The sequence below is a fragment of the Pleurodeles waltl genome, chromosome 2_2, assembly GCF_031143425.1.
Source record: "Pleurodeles waltl isolate 20211129_DDA chromosome 2_2, aPleWal1.hap1.20221129, whole genome shotgun sequence".
In the NCBI taxonomy this organism is placed as follows: Eukaryota; Metazoa; Chordata; class Amphibia; order Caudata; family Salamandridae; genus Pleurodeles; species Pleurodeles waltl.
Window position 1 is genome coordinate 300,422,641 of NC_090439.1, and position 19,229 is coordinate 300,441,869.

At 44.5% G+C, this 19,229-nt stretch overlaps 1 protein-coding gene across 1 annotated transcript in view; it reads left to right on the forward strand.

Moving 5' to 3' along the window:
- Positions 1–19,229, forward strand: part of SLC6A3 (solute carrier family 6 member 3) — a 532,713-nt gene that overhangs the window by 377,848 nt on the left and 135,636 nt on the right. Inside the window, exon 6 of the mRNA XM_069219760.1 lies at positions 12,673–12,807. Within this exon, the coding sequence (XP_069075861.1) occupies positions 12,673–12,807 (135 nt within the window). The remainder of the gene's footprint in view (positions 1–12,672; positions 12,808–19,229) is intronic.

Below are 19,229 nucleotides of genomic sequence, written 5' to 3' on the forward strand. Positions count from 1 at the left end.
ATATATTAAGATATAAAGTTGTATCGTTTGAACAGGGGATTTAAAAGGCTCCAGTATTTGAAGGTGATGTATTTGTGTACTTTTATAACAGTATTTTATCTTTCCTCAATATTTCAATAATGAAATAATTGTAGTTAAATATTTAAGATAATAATATTTAACTATTGTGATAGATAAAATAAAAACAGACTCATAAGCATCTTAATCAAGCAATTTATAAAGAAACTATGCAATGACATCTACAAATGTCAAGTGTAGAATATTATACACATATATATCTATGCATCGAAACATACGCGTATCCATATTATATAATGTGGCCTTTGCTTTCTCCGTTGTCTTGTCTGCTTTCGTATTTGGTGTGTATGTCCAGTTATATACGATTTTGCAGTGGTTAACTTTTCCACACACTGGCAAGTCTTTCCTATTGTTGTGCATGCCAGTCCTCATTGTACTGTGTTACCACAATACACACATGGTCTGTTTCATTCTCAGCTTGACTGTCTCTTTGACACAACATGCACTTCCTTCTGGGGTTCACTCTGCTCTGCTTTGATCCAGTTAGAAATAAGTGATAGTTCTATATGAGCTGCCTTTGCGCCTGCAAGTTCCTGGGCACGCCTAAGGTCGAACATTGTAGCTATTGGCATTTTGTCAATTTTTTGTGCAAGTGCACTGGCCCCTGTTGTAATCTCTCTGTGGGCTTTTTAACCACATCACGCCCCACGTCACGCCCATCAGTTTGGTTGGTTCCTGGGTTTGCCTTTTATAATTCGCCTGATTTCATTAGTGAAAGGCATGCATACACCAAGCCTTTTCCGGTGTTTGGGCCCTCCTCGAGAGCACCAGTAAACTACTGAAAACATACAAGACTCTGTGTTTTCCGAATGGCTTCTGGACTACTTTTTATTTTTATTTTATATGCAGCACGATCTCAATGGGAAGCAGTCAGGTACCTTGTATGACATCACCCCTGTTACATGGATAATTGGACTTTTGCCGGTGAGCCACTACGTTTCACTGCGAGTGAACTTCTGTTTCCTTTTGTGTGTCTCCTTCACACTCATGGCAGCTGTCGGCTCGCTTATGTGAAACTGTTTTACTTTTAATTTTCAGTTTATGTGGCAAGAAAAGTTTGCTTAGGAGTTTACAATGCTAATAGCTCTAACTCGAGCAAATGCGCGACCCATTGCATTGCAAATGCTTGTTAGAATTTATTTCCGAACAGCTGAGGAGCAGCACCTTTGAATGGCTAGAATCCGAAATTCTTATTCTACATTTGGGAGCTCGCACGTACTGGCTGGGCCTTGCAGTCACTCATGGAACGTGTCTATAGTCTCTTGCAGGCATTGTTTTGCTTGGGGTAAAATTAACTGTTAGTTGTCAGGATTAGCTTATGTGCTAAAATGAAGGTGAGAGCTGCTAGCGCTGCCACGTAGCAATCGTAAGGACTGATGTCTGAGAGTGCCACAGACATCTTGTGAACTTCCTCACCTGATAGGTGAAAAAGGATCCTTTTTGCCCCAGGATCTGTCTTTTTCATAGCTTTTAAGTAGTTTTCATAGCTGATCACCCATGCATTCCAGCATGCAGCTACTGTTGTGGGTGCTGATAGCACGCTTAATGGCTGACTTAAGCTTGCCGCATTGTTGAGCATGATGAGCTGTGGTGTTGTGTACTCTTGGGGCAGTGAAGTAAGTAACTGTGTTCAGAGCTGAGTATCTTCCACTGGTGACTTGTCTAATCTTGGATGTGTGTCCTAAACAGTTGCTTCACTGAGTTCTGGCACTGAGTGTTGCTAAATCAACTCTTTCACGGGCACAGGTGCCCCTCATCACACTGAGGTCAACTCAGTGCTTCTTGTGAGATTCTTCTATGGGTAGAGCCATTTCAACGCTCCCTTCAGTGTTGGAGTTTAGGCTTATCTGTCTCTTGCACATTGGTTTGATGGGGAAGTTGTGGTACCTTTTCTGGCAGTAAGATGGCCATATGTATTGCTGAGCTACTTTGCATTGTTTCTTTCCTACTGCTGTCTGTTATTTTCAGCCTCTAGTCTGCAGATCCAGTGGTACGGGCAAGCACTGGGTAGAACTAGGCCTTCCCACCCCAGCCATGTCATTGTTTTGTCCCTAGGGGCAGATAGTGGGAGCTCTGCAAGAACAGACGTGCATTGAGAGAATACTGTGATTGTTCGTGTACTACCTTATCCTTATGTAAGCAAGCACTCTTTATTTATACATACAACAACACCACACTTCGGTGATACTGAGGGTGGGGCCAGTGCAGGGGGGAAGGAACAAAACCAATACAAACATGATGGTTGTCTTTTATCAGTTTGACATTGGAGTACAACAAGCACCCAATAAAGTCCTCAATGGCTTGGAAATAGAAGTGAGATAATATTCCATGGAGGAAACACAGCACCAGCCCTGTTTACATGATGATAACTAACCTGAAGCAATCTTATGAGAGGAGATATTTGTATGAGGTAAAACCTCTAGTGCTAGTGGCAACTGCTGCAAAACAGGCTACAAAGATACAAGATCACAACAGGATAACAAAATCTCCTGAAGAAGTTCTTGCACATCAGCGTAAGGCATCCAAGATGTTAAGTCACATCAATAAAGAAAATTAGCAACAAGATTTGGTGTTCAGAAAACAGTCTTCGATTTTCTCTCTTGAACATGAGTAATGTCAAAAGGCAACTAGCTCAGGACCTAAATTATTCAAATTCTAAGTCTGGGAAAAATCTAAAAAAAAATTGGGAAATGCTATGAAAAGGGAAAAAAATATTAATGGATGCAGGGAAGGTGTCAGTTTTTCAGAAACTAGGTCAGGGGTATTACAACAGAAAATAAATGTTAGTCAAAGCCACACTCTGAAAAAAAGGACAAAATGAAGGGGAAAGGATAAAGGTCTGTACCCCTTAAAGTAAAAAAAAAAGAATCTCTAGTCTAATAACCGTGTGAGCTCTAGTTAATATCACACAAATCCTTCTAATTAACAACCCTTGTTCACACCATTAGACGCTCCATTGTCCTTTTCCATTCTTACGTTGTAAGATCAAACATCCAGAGCTTCTCCCAGAGCTGTCTTGAGAACGATGTTGACCTTGGACATCTGCAATATTTGCTAAATAGGACTGTCATCTCACACTCGGTTTCTCCATGTTCTTCCCTCAACAGGTTTTTACTAAAGCTCTCTATGTCTAAGACAGTGTAACATCCATCCTGTAAAGAAAAAGACATTGCATACAAAATTGAAAACAGCATTTCGTGTCGAAAGAAATTCAGGCCTAGTAAGGGCAACTTAAGGGTACAGTGCAATTGTGCACATTTAAAATGCATGTCATTGTGGACAATTAACTTCAAATAAATGAAAATTTCAGTACATAACTTCAAATGAATTTCATATTACATCCTTAAGTAAGAACAATTACATTTTGAATACACAAGTTTAAATGCAACAAAGATCTACAATTTAAATTCAGAGTGAAAACATTAGTACACATGTTTACATGCTTTCCTCTCTGTCTGATAATACATTTCAGTAATGTGTGGATAACGTTAATCCATCCCTAAAGAATACAATTCATTTAATAAGGTTAAGGCATACCATATATATGAATCTCTAATTCTACAGTGAATGCACTTCAATATAGGGTTCAAGTGCTACACTTTTACATCAATAACACTTGATCACACAGAATATGTAGTGTTAACTGCACACATATATTGTGTCTTGTAAAGTGTAGGGGTGGAGTCAAATTTATGTGTCTTCAGCCTGAAGCATGTGTATAATACGTTGCATACAAACTTAGTATGGCAGTTGTCAATTCATCTGGAACACATATCTGGATAAGGCTGGTGACAAAGAAATGGTTCACTCTTGTTTCAGTCTAACAAAACTGGATCAGATTGGTTTAGATAAGGCCATTCTGGTGTAATGCTTCATTGATGTGGAGTGCTGAGGAGTAAACGAGCCCGTCCTTTACAATTTTATTAGGGCTATCAGATTTTATTGAATGAAGGTACTTGCCTTTGCCTCATGTCTATAAGTAGGAAAGGAACACGTTTACTCTAAGGGTGCATGGAGTTTCAGCATTGCATGCAAAATAAAGTTTGATCAGCTGGATTTCTAAGGGTGTGGCCTGGAGACTGATGAAGTAAGATGGGCTGCATAACAACTTCCGACTAGGCCAATTGCATCGGTCAGAATCCTGCTCTTCTCGGCTGGTAACAACATTTTGTAGACTGGAAGGGCATTGTTTCAGGGAAGTGAATTTTGTGATTTCTGCATGTGAAGTGTCATCTTATAGATGCACTACAGGCCACAAAGGCGATTGGTGTGTGCTGAGTAGTGCCTAGACATTGGCCGCACAGCTATAGTCTTGCTGCCCTCCTCCTGCTCGGCTTAGCCAGTGGTGAGACACTGAGACAGGGCCTAAGCAGCGATGCTGGCTGTGGCAGCCAAAAGAACCTAAAACCTCTTTGCGATGATGGAGCCTATGGATGGCGAGACCTAAGACATGTGGCTGATGCTGGCATGGCTTTTGCAGGTGGTGAAAATTGAAAAAAACTGTAAGCGGGCAGCTTCTTCATGCTTAATGGTGCTGAGTAGCAGTGCTATCACAGTAATGAGAGAAGCTTGGAGTGTAGGGGTGTACTGGATTATCAAAGCCACTGTGAATTAGAGATGGTGGCCCAGACAAACAGCGGCCTGCTGGTCTGACCCAAAATATGGACACTGCTAATATGTACCCATAAAAGGGTAGTGCTGGCTTTGCTTGGGATGTATTCAAACTTGTGGACACAGACCTCTTTTGGATTCCAGAGATATTGGAGCTCCTAGGGCCTTTCATTAATCATCTAGGCTATACCATTGTTTGAACTTAGACACAACCCAACACCTCTGCTGAAATATTGACTATGCTGTGCATATAGAGGAGTGGACACTCTGGGCCTTCAAGTTATAGATCCTTAATCCTTGCACAGTGACCAGGTACTATAATAATACATTGGGAACCTGGGGCATGCACAAGCTCCCTGAAGGCAAAAAGCACTCAAATTTCCCAGAAACAAAGCATGTTTCTCAATGAGGTAAGCATTGAACACCTAGATAAACTCAGCCCTATTCTCAAACAAATAATGGACATTAAGGGGGTCATTCTGACCCCGGCGGGCGGCGGGAGCCGCCCGCCTGGAGGGAACCGCCAGAAGACCGTACCGCGGTCAAAAGACCGCGGCGGTCATTCTGGGTTTCCCACTGGGCTGGCGGGCGACCGCCAAAAGGCCGCCCGCCAGCCCAGTGGGAAACAGCCCTCCATGAGGATGCCGGCTCCGAATGGAGCCGGCGGAGTGGAGGTTGTGCGACGGGTGCAGTGGCACCCGTCGCGTATTTCAGTGTCTGCAATGCAGACACTGAAATACAAAGTGGGGCCCTCTTACGGGGGCCCCTGCAGTGCCCATGCCATTGGCATGGGCACTGCAGGGGCCCCCAGGGGCCCCACGACACCCCTCACCGCCATCCTGTTCCTGGCGGGCGGAACCGCCAGGAACAGGATGGCGGTGAGGGGGTCGGAATCCCCCATGGCGGCGCAGCAAGCTGCGCCGCCATGGGGGATTCCCAGGGCAGCGGAAAACCGGCGGGAGACCGCCGGTTTTCCTGTTCTGACCGCGGCCGAACCGCCGCGGTCAGAATGCCCAAGGGAGCACCGCCAGCCTGTTGGCGGTGCTCCCGCGGTCCCCGGCCCTGGCGGTATTTACCACCAGGGTCGGAATGACCCCCTAAGACTGTCCTGGATGGCAAATAAGTGGCACAGAACTTATGGCTATTGAGAGCTGATCAGAAAAAGGTAGCCAAAAGGGACAAACGTGTGGAGAATAATATGGCTGAAACAGTTCTTGAGGTAGCAGAGCTTAAGCTCGACCTGGCTGCAATGAGAATCATATTTCTTAAATGCCGATCAGAAAATGCAGACTTAAAACATACAGATTTCTGGCCTTCCCGAGGGCCAAGAGGAAGAAAATGTGGAAGCATATCTTAAAAATTGGTTCAAATGCTTTGTGGTCCCTAAGGGACAATCCAATTTCTTTGTTATAGAAAGGGCCCACAGGATTCCACTCCAATCACCCACACTGGGTTGCCATCCCGGATCTATCAAAGTAAAAGTTCAGCTATAAAAAGTCAGAGATCTTCTTTTTAAGAAAGTGTGAGTGCTGGGTCCAGTCACCATTGTTTTGCTGTTTCCTAATTACACCACTGTGGTGGGACTGCAGTGTGGTACACTGTATGCTGTCAAGGAGAAAGTCTGACAATTAAATCTCCTGTTTATGCTCCTGTTCCCTGCAAAAGTCAAAGTGATCACAGATGACCCAGTGTTAGAAATGGTTTTTTTGGTTGGCAGTCAGGTTATCCCCTGTCCAAGCAAAAGCCCTCACTCCAGTCAGGGTAAGTCACACACAATCCAAGATTATCCTGTGCCCACCCTCTGGTAGCTTGGCACGAGCAGTCAGGCTTAACTTAGAAGGCAATGTGTAAAGTATTTGTGCAATAAATCATACAATACCACCATATAGCACCACAAAAATACACAACACAGTGTTTAGAAAAATATAGAATATTTATCAGGATAATTGTAGGTCAAAAGAATAAAGTTGCAATGGGAAATTGTAGAGATATCACTGAAAAGTGATATAAAGTGTCTTAAGTCTTTAGAATATAAACAAAGTCTCTTTCAAGCACAAGTACCTGGTTTGGAGTGGAAAAATCTCCTCAGAGGGCCACAAAGGAAGAGGTGCGTGGAAAAAGGGTGTGTGCGTCGATTTCTCCCCAGCACACACGGACTTGCGTCGTTATTTTCCACGCGGGGAAGTCGTGCGTCGTTTTCCGGCGCGCGGACAGTCTCTTTCTGTGGGTCGCGGGATTACCAGATGTCCCGGGTCTGTGCGTGGATTTTCCTGCTTGTTTTCCGGCTGCGCGTCGTTCTGCGGGGCTGCGCGTCGAAATTACGATCTCACGGCAGGCGTCGCGTCGATTTCTCCTCTAGAGGTCGGGCGGCGTTGTCCTTGCGAAGCCGTGCATCGGGTTTCCGATCGTCCCAAGAGCGTCGCGTCGATCAGCGTCGGTGTGCGGTGTTTTTCTCGCCGCGGAACAAGCTGTGCGTCGAAATTTTCGGCGCACGGAGCGTCCAAGTGAAAAAGAGAAGTCTTTTTGGTCCTGAGACTTCAGGGAACAGGAGGCAAGCTCTATCCAAGCCCTTGGAGAGCACTTTCACAGCCAGACAAGAGTTCAGCAAGGCAGCAGGCCAACAGCAAGGCAGCAGTCCTTTGTAGAAAACAGACAGGTGAGTCCTTTGAGCAGCCAGGCAGTTCTTCTTGGCAGGATGTAGTTTCTGGTTCAGGTTTCTTCTCCAGCAAGTGTCTGATGAGGTAGGGCAGAGGCCCTGTTTTATACCCAAATGTGCCTTTTGAAGTGGGGGAGACTTCAAAGAGTGGCTAAGAAGTGCACCAGGTCCCCTTTCAGTTCAATCCTGTCTGCCAGGGTCCCAGTAGGGGGTGTGGCAGTCCTTTGTGTGAGAGCAGGCACTCCACCCTCCCAGCCCAGGAAGACCCATTCAAAATGCAGATGTATGCAAGTGAGGCTGAGTACCCTGTGTTTGGGGTGTGTCTGAGTGGATGCACAAGGAGCTGTCAACTAAGCCCAGCCAGATGTGGATTGTAAGGCACAGAAAGATTTAAGTGCAAAGAAATGCTCACTTTCTAAAAGTGGCATTTCTAGAATAGTAATATTAGATCCAACTTCACCAGTCAGCAGGATTTTATATTACCATTCTGGCCATACTAAATATGACCTTCCAACTCCTTTCAGATTAGCAGCTACCACTTCAATACTGTATGAGGGCGGCCCCAATGTTAACCTATGAAGGGAGCAGGCCTCACAGTAGTGCAAAAACTAATTTAGGAGTTTTACACTACCAGGACAGGTAAACTACACAGGTACATGTCCTGCCTTTCACCCACACAGCACCCTGCTCTAGGGGTTACCTAGGGCACACATTAGAGGTGACTTATATGTGGAGAAAGGGGAGGTTTAGGCTTGGCAAGTACTTTTACATGCCAAGTCGAGGTGACAGTGAAACTGCACACAGGCCTTGCAATGGCAGGCCTGAGACAAGGAAAAGGGGCTACTTAAGTGGGTGGCACAACCAGTGCTGCAGGCCCACTAGTAGCATTTATTCTACCAGCCCTATGCACAGGGAGTGCACCTTACTAGGGACTTATAAGTAAATTAATAGTCCAATCAGGTATGATTCCAGGTTACCATGTTTTAAGGGAGAGAGCATATGCACTTTAGCACTGGGTAGCAGTGGTAAAGTGCGCAGAGTCTAAAAGCCAGCAAAAACAGTGTCCAAAAAGTGGAGGAAGGCAGGCAAAAAGTTAGGGGTGACTACCCTAAGGCTGTCAGGTCTAACACCCAGCAATTTTCTTCACATGCCAAAGTGAAGTATGTGACTAAGCTGAGACTAGAGACACTGCACAGGAACTGACAGACAAACTGGATCCTAAGCCCAAGCAAGAGAAGTTAATTAGGTGAAGAGAACACAAAGGAATGCTTGAGCCATTGCTCAGGGTGTGGTGGCTCGACAGAAGGCAGTGCTGGTACTGCTGGATGGTTCGTCAGATCAGACAGTACACTTTGTCTCGGATGACAAAGATAGCAGTAGCAGCAACTTATCCAAAGCTGCCAGAGCAGACACCAACAATGACCTTCCATCTTTCACTTCCAGCAATGAAGATGATTTGGTGTATCTTTGATAACCTAAGTAAAAAGCTTACCAAAAAACTGTAGTAAGGGGGCAACTAAGTACTTGTTAGGCCTGACAGCCTTAGAGTGGTCTTCTAACTTTTTGCCTGCCTACCTCAATTTTTCTGAGCTTGTTTTTGCTGGTTTGAGGACTGTGCAAACATTACCACTGCTGACCAGTGCTAAAGTGCTGGTGCTTGCTCCCTCAACATGGTAACATTGACTCCTACCCAATTGGCATATTTAATTTACCTATGCGTCCCTAGTAAAATGCAGTACATGTGCCCAGGGCCTGTAAAGTAAATGCTACTAATGGGCCTGCGCCACAGATTGTGCCACCTACATGAGTTGCTCAATAACCATGCCTCAGGCCTGCCATTGCAAGACCTGTGTGTGCAGTTTCACTGGGACTTTGACTTGGCATTTAAAACTACTTGCCAAGCCTTAAACTCTGCTTTTATTTCATATAAGTTAGTCCTAAGGTAGGCTCTGGGTCGCCCACAGGGCAGGGTGCTATGTAAATAAAACGCAGGACATGTACTTGTAAGTTTTACAAGTCCTGGTAGTGAAAAACACCCAAAGTTGTTTTTCACGACTGTGAAGCCTGCTCCTCTCATAGGCCAACATTTGAAATTCCCTTATATTCTTTGAAGTGGTCATTTCTGATTTTGCTTGCTGGTGAAGTTGGATTTAATATTTCTATTTTAGATATGCCACTTTTAAAAAATAGGCATTTCTATGCACTTCCTGCTCCCTGTGCCTTACACCACGCCTGGTCTGTGCTGGCTGACAGTTCCCTTTGTGCATTACACTCAGACAACCATAAAGACAGGACACCCAGCTAAATCTGCATTAATCTTCATACTAATGGGTCTTACTGGGCAGCAATGGTGGAGGGGCTCTCACTTACACTCCAAAGGCTAGTGGCCCAACCTCACACAAAGGACTGATAATCCCCCACAGATCTTCTGGCAGACATGACTGGGTTGATAGGGGAACTGGTCCACTTGAAGTTTCCTCCACTTCAAAGGCACATTTGGGTATATATACTGGTCTGTGACCCCTAAAATCAGACACTTCTGGACATACAGCTAGACTCTGTCAGAGGGACTGCCTTGCTGCCCAAAGGACTCTTTTCTGGAAGGACTGCTCTCCTGCTTGTTGCCCTGCTGCCTGCTGGCCCTTGACTCTGCTGGAAGGACTCTGCCTTCCCCAACAAGTGCTCTCCAAAGGTTTGGACTGAGCTTGCCTTCTATTATGAAGTCTCAGTGCCATCAAAGACTTCACCAAAGAGAGAAAGTCCAGCGCATTGGAAAATTTACGCAATGCCTGCAAAAATTGGCACAGGGCCTGCCCCGTGGCTGAAAAAATCACTGTATTGCCTACCAGATTGACGCATCACCTGCCCCACCCTACCAGCATGCTCTGGATTTTCTACGCATCGTCCCTGGGCATCAAAATATCCTCGCACCACAGTGAGGAACCACAGCTGCGTTCCGGGAAATCAACACATCACCTTGCCACGTGGAAATAAACAATGCATCACCTTTTGTGCACCGGAGAAACCAGCTCATGCCTTTATTTTCCAATGCATCTCCTCCTCTGTGGCTCCTCTGCATCGTTATTTTTGACGCATCACCGGTACTGTGTGTTTAAAGTATACAACCACTGATTCTTATGGATTGAGACTCATTTAAACCTCTAAATAGTAATATCTTGACTTGTGCTTACTGGATTTTTTTTGTTTTGGTCTTCTTTTATTCAGATAAATATTATCTATTTTCCTAAACTTGTGTGGATTACTTTTTGTGGTGTTGTCACTGTGCTACTGCATGAGTTATTGCACAAATACTTTACACAATGCCTTCTTAATTAAGCCCGCCTGCTCTGTGCCAAGCTACCGAAGTGTTGTGACTTACCCTGACTAGGATTGTGGTCCCTGCTTGGACAGGGTGCATACCTCTCCCAATTTCTAACAGTACTGTAATAGGAAAGGTAGAAGCCATGAGTCCCGAATGGATCAAGATGCAAGTGGTCACAAGGTCAAAAACAATATGTAGTGCAGACACCAGAGTTCCCATCCTCCCCAGAGCTAGGAGCCTTGTTGGTTAGCCACTAGTTAAAGTTTGCCATAGGTGGTAGATTATGATGCACTCTGTTATCATGTTGAGCACTCAGTCTGTTATTGGACCATGGACAGTTTTAGGTCAAGACCCAGAAAAAATCATAGAATTTTTTTGGACACATTCCTTGTGAAAATATTTTGAATTTTTTTTTTCCATTCAAAGAGTTCTTTTATACTAACAAGGTTGAACCTGCTTGGCTGTGATTGTAATATCCGCAGCCATGACTTGATGATGAAGCATGCCATTGATGTAAAAAGTAAAAAACCCAGTGGGTGAGAGGTCTATAAACAAACCCATAGGGTTGTCAGAGAAGGCTCCATAAGGCAGAAATGCACCACCAAGGCGTGGACACTCCTTTTTTACATAAGTGGTTGATTGTGGAAGCAGGGCGAGCCCACATACAAACTTCTACTTCCCTCTCGTGATTGGAATTGGTCATGCCCTTTGACCAAGTTGTATTGGCTAGCCTTGCTGACTCCTTTAAAAATATCACGGGTATTGGTCTCCCCCTAAATCCTATGGTTATAATATTGGGTCATGAAGGCGATGACAGAACGTATCCTATTCCTTTACCTTTGGGTTGTTTCCTTACATACTTCTTACTGCTGGGCAGGTTAATACAACATTGGAAACAGACATCAGCTCCCTTACTGGGCCTACAGTGGACACAAATTTAGCACATCTATGCAATGGAAAAGCTGACAAAATTACTAGCTGCCCAAATTAAGATAAATTTAGAGGACATTTAAGACATATGTAAAAACATGGATGAGCGGCTGCAGGATGGCTTGGTATGTGCCGGACCTTGTGAGGAGAAGCCACTATCTTAGATTGTCAGGTTCTATCGATCAAAGTTCTATTGAACTGGAAGCTCTGGTGGCAGACTAGTAGTGCATGCATCACTCATCCCGATAGTTAATATTTGATGGTATTGCTTCCATTCTACTCCTACAGTACTAGTGATATTGTGCAAAGAGCCTAGACTCAGACTATCCTCCACATTCTCCCCTCTCATTTCCCTTTCCTATTCCCCTTCCTTTTTTCACCTGTATCTCCAACCCATCTACAGCTTTTAATGAAATGGATCATTATTACTGAAAATAAAATTTGTGTCTACGAAATTGTATTGTAATGTTATACCTTAGGAAGTTGTTTTTTCTCTTGAAAAAAACAATGAACATTGTGTGGAATACAAGAAGTCGTCTTTATGTATCTGTTCGAAAATGAGACAAAACAGAGACAGTTGTGTGTTCAATTATTGTATATTATGCAAATTTGATGCAAAAGCGGCGCAACTTACAAAATATAATTATATTTTTTATTTTGTAAGTTGGCATAGCTTTTGCATCAAAAAATGACGTAAAGGCGGCGCTAACTTTTCATAAATCAGGCCCTATATTCCAAGGTGTCTTCTAGTCAAATGCATACTTCAGCAATAGTTCCCTACTGATCCCAAAAAAGGGTAAGTAACTGGCTGCTGGTAAATTTCTAAAAGTACCAAAAGTTCAACATACAGTTCTCAGAAGTAGGCTGTTGTCACTGCAGAGAGCATTCTTCAATGAGAAAAACAAAGTAAATGTCTGAGTTTAAACAGATCATCTGGTATTTTCATATGTAAAGTTGATATTCATCTATCAGTCTAATAAATATAAAACTGTAGTTTTCTCAGCCAATACTTAAATGTGAAACAAAACATTAATTCTGCATTGTGATAAACAAGTGTGTGCTACTTTTTTTTCAGGTTGTCTGGATCACTGCTACCATGCCATATTTTGTTTTAACTGCTTTGCTTGTTCGCGGCGTTACTCTTCCTGGAGCAATTGATGGGATTAAAGCATACCTTAGCGTTGATTTCTACCGGTTATGTGAGGCTTCGGTAAGTGAGAATGTACTTTGTTTCTTGGCTTGTGGTAGATTAAATATGAGTAACATTACCTCCCGTCCATCTTCCTCATCCCAGTCCTGATTGAATGAGTTTCCATCTCTGAGGGCAGAAATGCTTTACCTAACTGAGCAAAACTAAAATTAACTACAAAATGTCAGACTTCCACTTCCTGATAAAAAACGAATGTATCAGAAGGCGACCTACAAAACTTCCTGGGCCTGATTCACAAAGGTAAAATTAGACATTTAGTGTAAACTTAGACCAAGCGTCTAAGTTTATGACTTTGGAAATTCACAGCGGTCATTTACGAGTAGTATCTTTACGTCCGCCCTCAAGTTATAGATAGTTTGATGTTTTATCCATACAAAACCATAGAAATGCAGCAGTTATAGGTACACTTATAGTGTCATAGGAAAGGCAACAATGGTCAAAAGTAATGCACATCCCGTTTGTCTTACAAAAAGTATTTTTCACTTTTTATTTATCGGTGCTCTTACGTGACAACAGACCTGTTGCCCTGATGTGAAAAATCTAACCAGAACAAATTGTTTAGATTACTAATATCACCATAGAGTAACAGAACACCCTGTGAACCATATCTAAAAGTCAGACAAAAATATCTTGTTGTGCTTTACTCATGCATTAAATATTAATTAAATAAAAATTAATCTGCTATCCATACTTTAGAAGTTAAAGACTTAGATAAATCTATTCTATTGGTAATCCACTTGGTTTCTTCCACAAAAAGTATCATATCTCTTATTATGTTACTGGCTGCAGGAAATCTTTCAAGTATGTACACAAGATGGGTGCAAAAAGAAGGAGGTCTGTATCTCATTCGACGTCTGATAAATCTGCCACACTGTATCTTAAATACATCGCTTATTGAAGTCATATATCGCCAATTAAACTAACAATATATATAAATAACTTACGCATGCCGGCATGTCCCTCGGCCAGTAAGCGGTGCCTGTCATGTGTGAAATTCCAAAGAGCGCACGCTGTGCGAAGCTAAATAGCATCCTGATTATGTGATATGCCACCAGATTCCATGACAACGACACAAACGGGCATAAGACACGTAAAAGTGTCGTACCTCACGAAGGTCCTAAGCAACGACCAGACACCTGAACAAAATAAGAAAGGAGCAGAAAATGGGTATGCTAACAAGTCCAATAAAGCCTTAAAAATAAAGTGCTTAACTCCGCTAGTAAACATGTCCATCAACAAGGTAAAAATAACATTGTTTTATCCGAGTGACCAAACACTAGTATTTAACTGTGTATTGTCACAAATGACTACAAGCAGTCAATAAACACTCGGTACGAGAGACCAATGATTGAAAGAAAAGACATGATAGAAGTAGGACACAAAAAAGGACTAATGAAAATTGAAAAAGAGTTAGAAACAAGTGTCGAAATTGTTATTTTTCTGTTATTGATGGACAGGTTACTAAAAGAGCTACTATGTTCTTTGAGTAGGGTGCCAGTAATCTGCCTATGCTTAAGAGACATTAAATCTACATGGGGTTTCCATGACAGGGTCGAAGTTAAGCTGACACCCAGGTAATTAAAAACATCTACCTTGTAAAGTGGTATGCCCTCCAGCGTTACTCTCCCCTTGTATGATCTATGTTGCTTAAAGGAAATAAACTTTGTCTGTATTTTTTGTGTATTTTTCTGTAGTTCACATCAGAGGAAATGCTTAGCTCTCAAATTCCAACAATGATTCAGTGGGGGGTTCCTGGGTTCCAGTGATGATTAAGTGGGAGCCCTCAGAAGTAAAAAGATTAGAATCAATGATTTAGAACAGTAAGCAGATGCCTGCTATAGTAGCAGTATTTCCTTTATTAAAAACAAGAACTCTTTAAACATTAAGAGAAGTTAAAGTGCAGAAGAAGATCAGTTATAGCTGCATATGAGCACAGTTGAAATAAAAAAAAACATATAGCCAGTGAGTCAGTAGTAAATTAAAATAAGTGCCAGGAACCAAAGATTTTCCAAGTTCCTAGTTGTTAGGCTTATGTGGGGAGGATGTAATGGTTGGTAAGGTATTAGAGTATTTCGGTGTTTGTGGATATTTTGGACCTTGGTTATAAAAGTTATGGCAAGTGTGTTAGGTAGTTCCTCAGCAGGTGACTGGCGTGATAAGGCTGTTGAATAACAAAACTCTTTATAACGAACTCTACCTTTTTAATGTGCTCCCTGTTATTTTTCATTTTGAATAATTTGTACATTTGGCATCTTACCACTAGTGGACAGTAGCGGCAACCTCAGAAAACATTGGGAGTTTGCACAAAAAGAGATCCAATTAGTTAGCAGTTATTTATATGTTAGGATCAGATTTTTACTGGTCAGATATTTGTGAATGAAGTCTTCTGCGTTAGATGTAGATGAAAAATAGTTATGATGTGTGCCCTGTTTTCCATATATTTGCTCCATATGTGGGTTTAGAGCAAATGTGTACATGACTGTCTGACACTCCATAGCCAGTGTGATAGGTGAGACTGTGGGAATAGCATCCGAAGTCTTCACAGATATACTCAGGGGCATATTCAGCGCCACTAGAGTGTCATTTTATGTGATGCTACAGTGGCACTAACTTCTGCTCCGTACTTACAAGGAGATGTGACCCCACTTTTTGTGGCGTTACACCTCCTTGTAAATATGGGCCCCTCTAACGCAGTTTTCTGTGTCAGAGGGGCATGCAATGGGTGTTGCTGTGAGCATGCCACAGCAACACCCATTGCATTTTGACACTGCCCCAGATTTCATAAACCTGAGGCAGTAAAAAATCTAACACCACCCCATGGGTGGCGCTAGAAAGACGCAACAAGGAGGAATACTTTTAGTCCTCCTAGTTTTTTGATTTTTCTATGTGTGCTGCATTCTGCAGCATGCATAGAAAGAGCAAATTGCCAGAAATGATTGTTTATGTGTGGGAACGTGTCCTTTCCTGCACATAAACAATCATTTGAAATTGACACTTTGGCATTGCCAAATCGCCCTTAGTGATTGCTTATGTGCAGAAAGGGACACATTTCTGCACACTAACAATCACACTTCTCAATGCAGACATCGTTGTAGGATGGTGCAGCAAAATTTAGCGCCAGCGCAGGAGACAACACAGGGGTGCTGCATATTCAATTAAATACCCTGCATTGTGAAAATGATGGAGCGTGGCACTACCAATTTTGGTGCAGTGTTGTGCATCTTCATTTTCCTATGAATATGGGCCTTAGTACTTCAACTGCCTATCATATTACAGGAAGCCCTGAGGCCTAGCTGCATTAGAGATCCACTCCCCCAATGAAAGAGTGATTGTCACAGGGGATGCTGCTACCTCGGTGAGACAGAACCATAGAGGCATTGGCAGTGCCCTGCTGGTGGTGCTGCTGCATCAGGGGAGGGGTGCGGCTCCTTCTCTGCTTGCCTTGCTGGGCACTAAAGCCATAGGAGCATGCGGTGATACTCCCTCCCTGATGGGGCAGGGCAGACTGGTGGGTGCCGGTGAGTGTGGCGGCTGGGCAGCAGAGTGAGTCTCCCCAAGAATCCCCCCAGGCCAGGAGTCGCATTGCAGGGTGAGGAGTGTGGTGGTCCTGACCTGACGCCAGCCACCACCGGGTGCCCCGAAGCCTGGCCTACCCTGCCTGGTGCTATGCAGCTGGCGGCTGCATACACTCGGGGAAGGGACATATATGCAAACCTGTGGACCTGGGCTTGGAGGCAGTGGGGCCCGGGATATGCCATTACACACTCCATGAGTCCTCTATCTGGAGGAACATGTGACTGCCATTAGAGTGGAATATATGTGTGACAGTGAGAGTCCCCTACATTATCTCATACATCTGACCCGCCACCCCCAGAGATCAAGTGCTGCACTGTGGGTAGGGGACATGCCTGCAATCAGTAATGAATTGAGAACTGTGGCCTCATGATGACAAATGGCCACTGAGACATGCCAGGATGGGACCATTGACCTAGCCCCCAAGGACCCTACGACTCCAAGAGGAACTGTAATTGAGAACTAGGACATGGGGTCACTACCCACATGGACAGATACTCATGTGGTTTTAACTACATGGGGCGCACCTGGACCCTGGTGGCAACACTACATAGGGGGAATATGATCAGACCTGGTTTTATCACAACAAGCTCTGCTGTGGGAATTCTGCTTTTTCTGCGGGTGGACTTGTCCTATGGGGGTCTGTCATTACCAGTTGCTTTAACACCATGTTTTCTGGGGCCTTGGTTCCTGCTTCCTTAAGTCTCACCATACTGACTGCTCCTGCCTTGGGCCTACTTGCTGTCGAGTGGTCTCCTGCTACCTGGAGTCTCTGGAGATTATGACCCTGCTCAGCCCTCTCCCTAGAGACTGTTAGTCACCTTGCAACTCCTGGATTGGCAACTACGACGGGTGGCAGTTTACCTACAGCCTGATTCACCTGCCAGGCTGCTGATGCTGTATGGCGCTACATCACCAGCTGGTGCATGCACAAGGGCCACTATCGCTCCTCTGGTGGCCATGGAGTGTCTTCGATCAGGAGCTAAATCTACACCATCACATACTGTGGCCCCGTACTCACTTGGTCAGAAGAGGGTGGACTCCTCAGAGCACTCTATGTGCCCACTTCTGTAGATGACAAACTAAACATAGTCTTGACAGCCATAGAAAAGTCCTGTGTATTGCTGGAGAACAACATTGACATAGTGGTGACAGACCTAGTCTACTGAGTGACAATCGTCGTAAGCTCCTGCTGAACGTTCTCTGGTGACTCTCCAATCGCAGACCCAAAACACACAGTGTTAGCTCCCCGGGTACAAAGAAGCTGTAGGTTGCTCCTTCAGGTATAACGTTTGGGTAGTGGGCCTGCCCGAAAACACTTGAAGGCCAGGATGCTTCGTCTTACTTGGAGACATGGTTCTCCAGCACTCTCCCATACTTTGCCCATTCACCCTGCTTCTCAGTTGAGCACTGAGTGCTGGTGAAGAGGCCCCTCCAGCACCCTATCAAGGCTGTTTGTGGTCCGCTTACAGCATTATAAGGTCTGTGACCTACTCCTGTGGGAGGCTACTAAACTGGATAATCTGGTAGTGGACAACGTGCAAGTGATGATCTTCCCGGATTACACACTGGCAGTCCACTGTCAGGGTAACTTGTTTCTTGCCATCAAGCACAGACTCCAGGAATCTAACATCAAGCACTTGCCTCCCATTCCAGTCTAGTTCCTGATCGTGCCAGACGGCGCATCACACTTCTTCACGGTCATAAGAGACCTGGGACTGGGCAGAGCAGTACTCGACAGGGAGTGCCGCCTCATCGCAGCCACCATCTAGTGACTCACGGTCCTCTGGTGGGAGCTGTTGGATGTGCAGGGGATGCCGCTCACTGACCACCTCCCAGACATCATGCCTGCCTGATCTGGAACAAGTTAAAAAAGAAAGGAAGGAAGCACTACCTGCAGTTGTGGTGTATCAAGACACTGTTCCACCTTCAGACTCGGATGGTGATGGCTCCAGATCTACCAGTGATGGCAGCGGCATGACATCCTCTCTCCTCCTACTTGGCTCGCCACACAGTGTGACTCCACAAACTGTTGGTGGTATCCTTTAAGCTATAATGGAGATGTTTGCCTCTTTGGTTGCCTTTTCTTTTACTGTTTTACTGATGTTATGTATGCTTTTTCAATTTATAACAGAACCAGCAGTGCTCCCCCGGGCCAGGGAACCAGCCCGTATTTTGTACTATATTTAACAACTGAAGCCTTGGCTTTATGGCCATTACACAGGCCTGGGGCATGGGTGCACTACTGTGTGACAAAATCACATACACTTCCCAGTGGGGGTGGTCACTAAGGGAGTGTGTGCCTTGCTGCTGACTCATGACCTGCTACATGTGGAAGCTGCCTTGGGGGCCCAGTGGGTGCAGGGGAGTGCGCTGCCATCCTTTACTGTCTGCGTCTGTGGTGACAGAGGGTGCTTTTGCTTGGTGCCCTTAAATTGGTGGCCCTGACCCTGCCTGGCCCCTGCACCTCATGAGTGTCTGTCCCTTGGCACCACTCTTCGGGTGGTGCCTGCCTGGTGCCCTTCCTTATGGACCGAATCCCTGCAACTTCATTTGGATTCAGCTGGGGCTGCCATGGCTGCAACTTTCTGTTCTTGCAGCACTGGCCTCCCTACCATCTTATCCAAGCCATACCTCTCAACCCCAGCGCTGCTGCAGCTCTCACCGGAGGCACTTGCTGTAGTTTAACCACCTGGTATTGGTAGTATGGTGCACTTGTACACCCTACATGCTGTTACCTAGTGCCTTGTCAGTTTGACAACAGTGGTGCTCAATGTTAACGAGTGGGCAAAAAAATGTTGCGTATTACATGAGACTGTATGTGTGAGGTCACAGATGCACATCCAGTT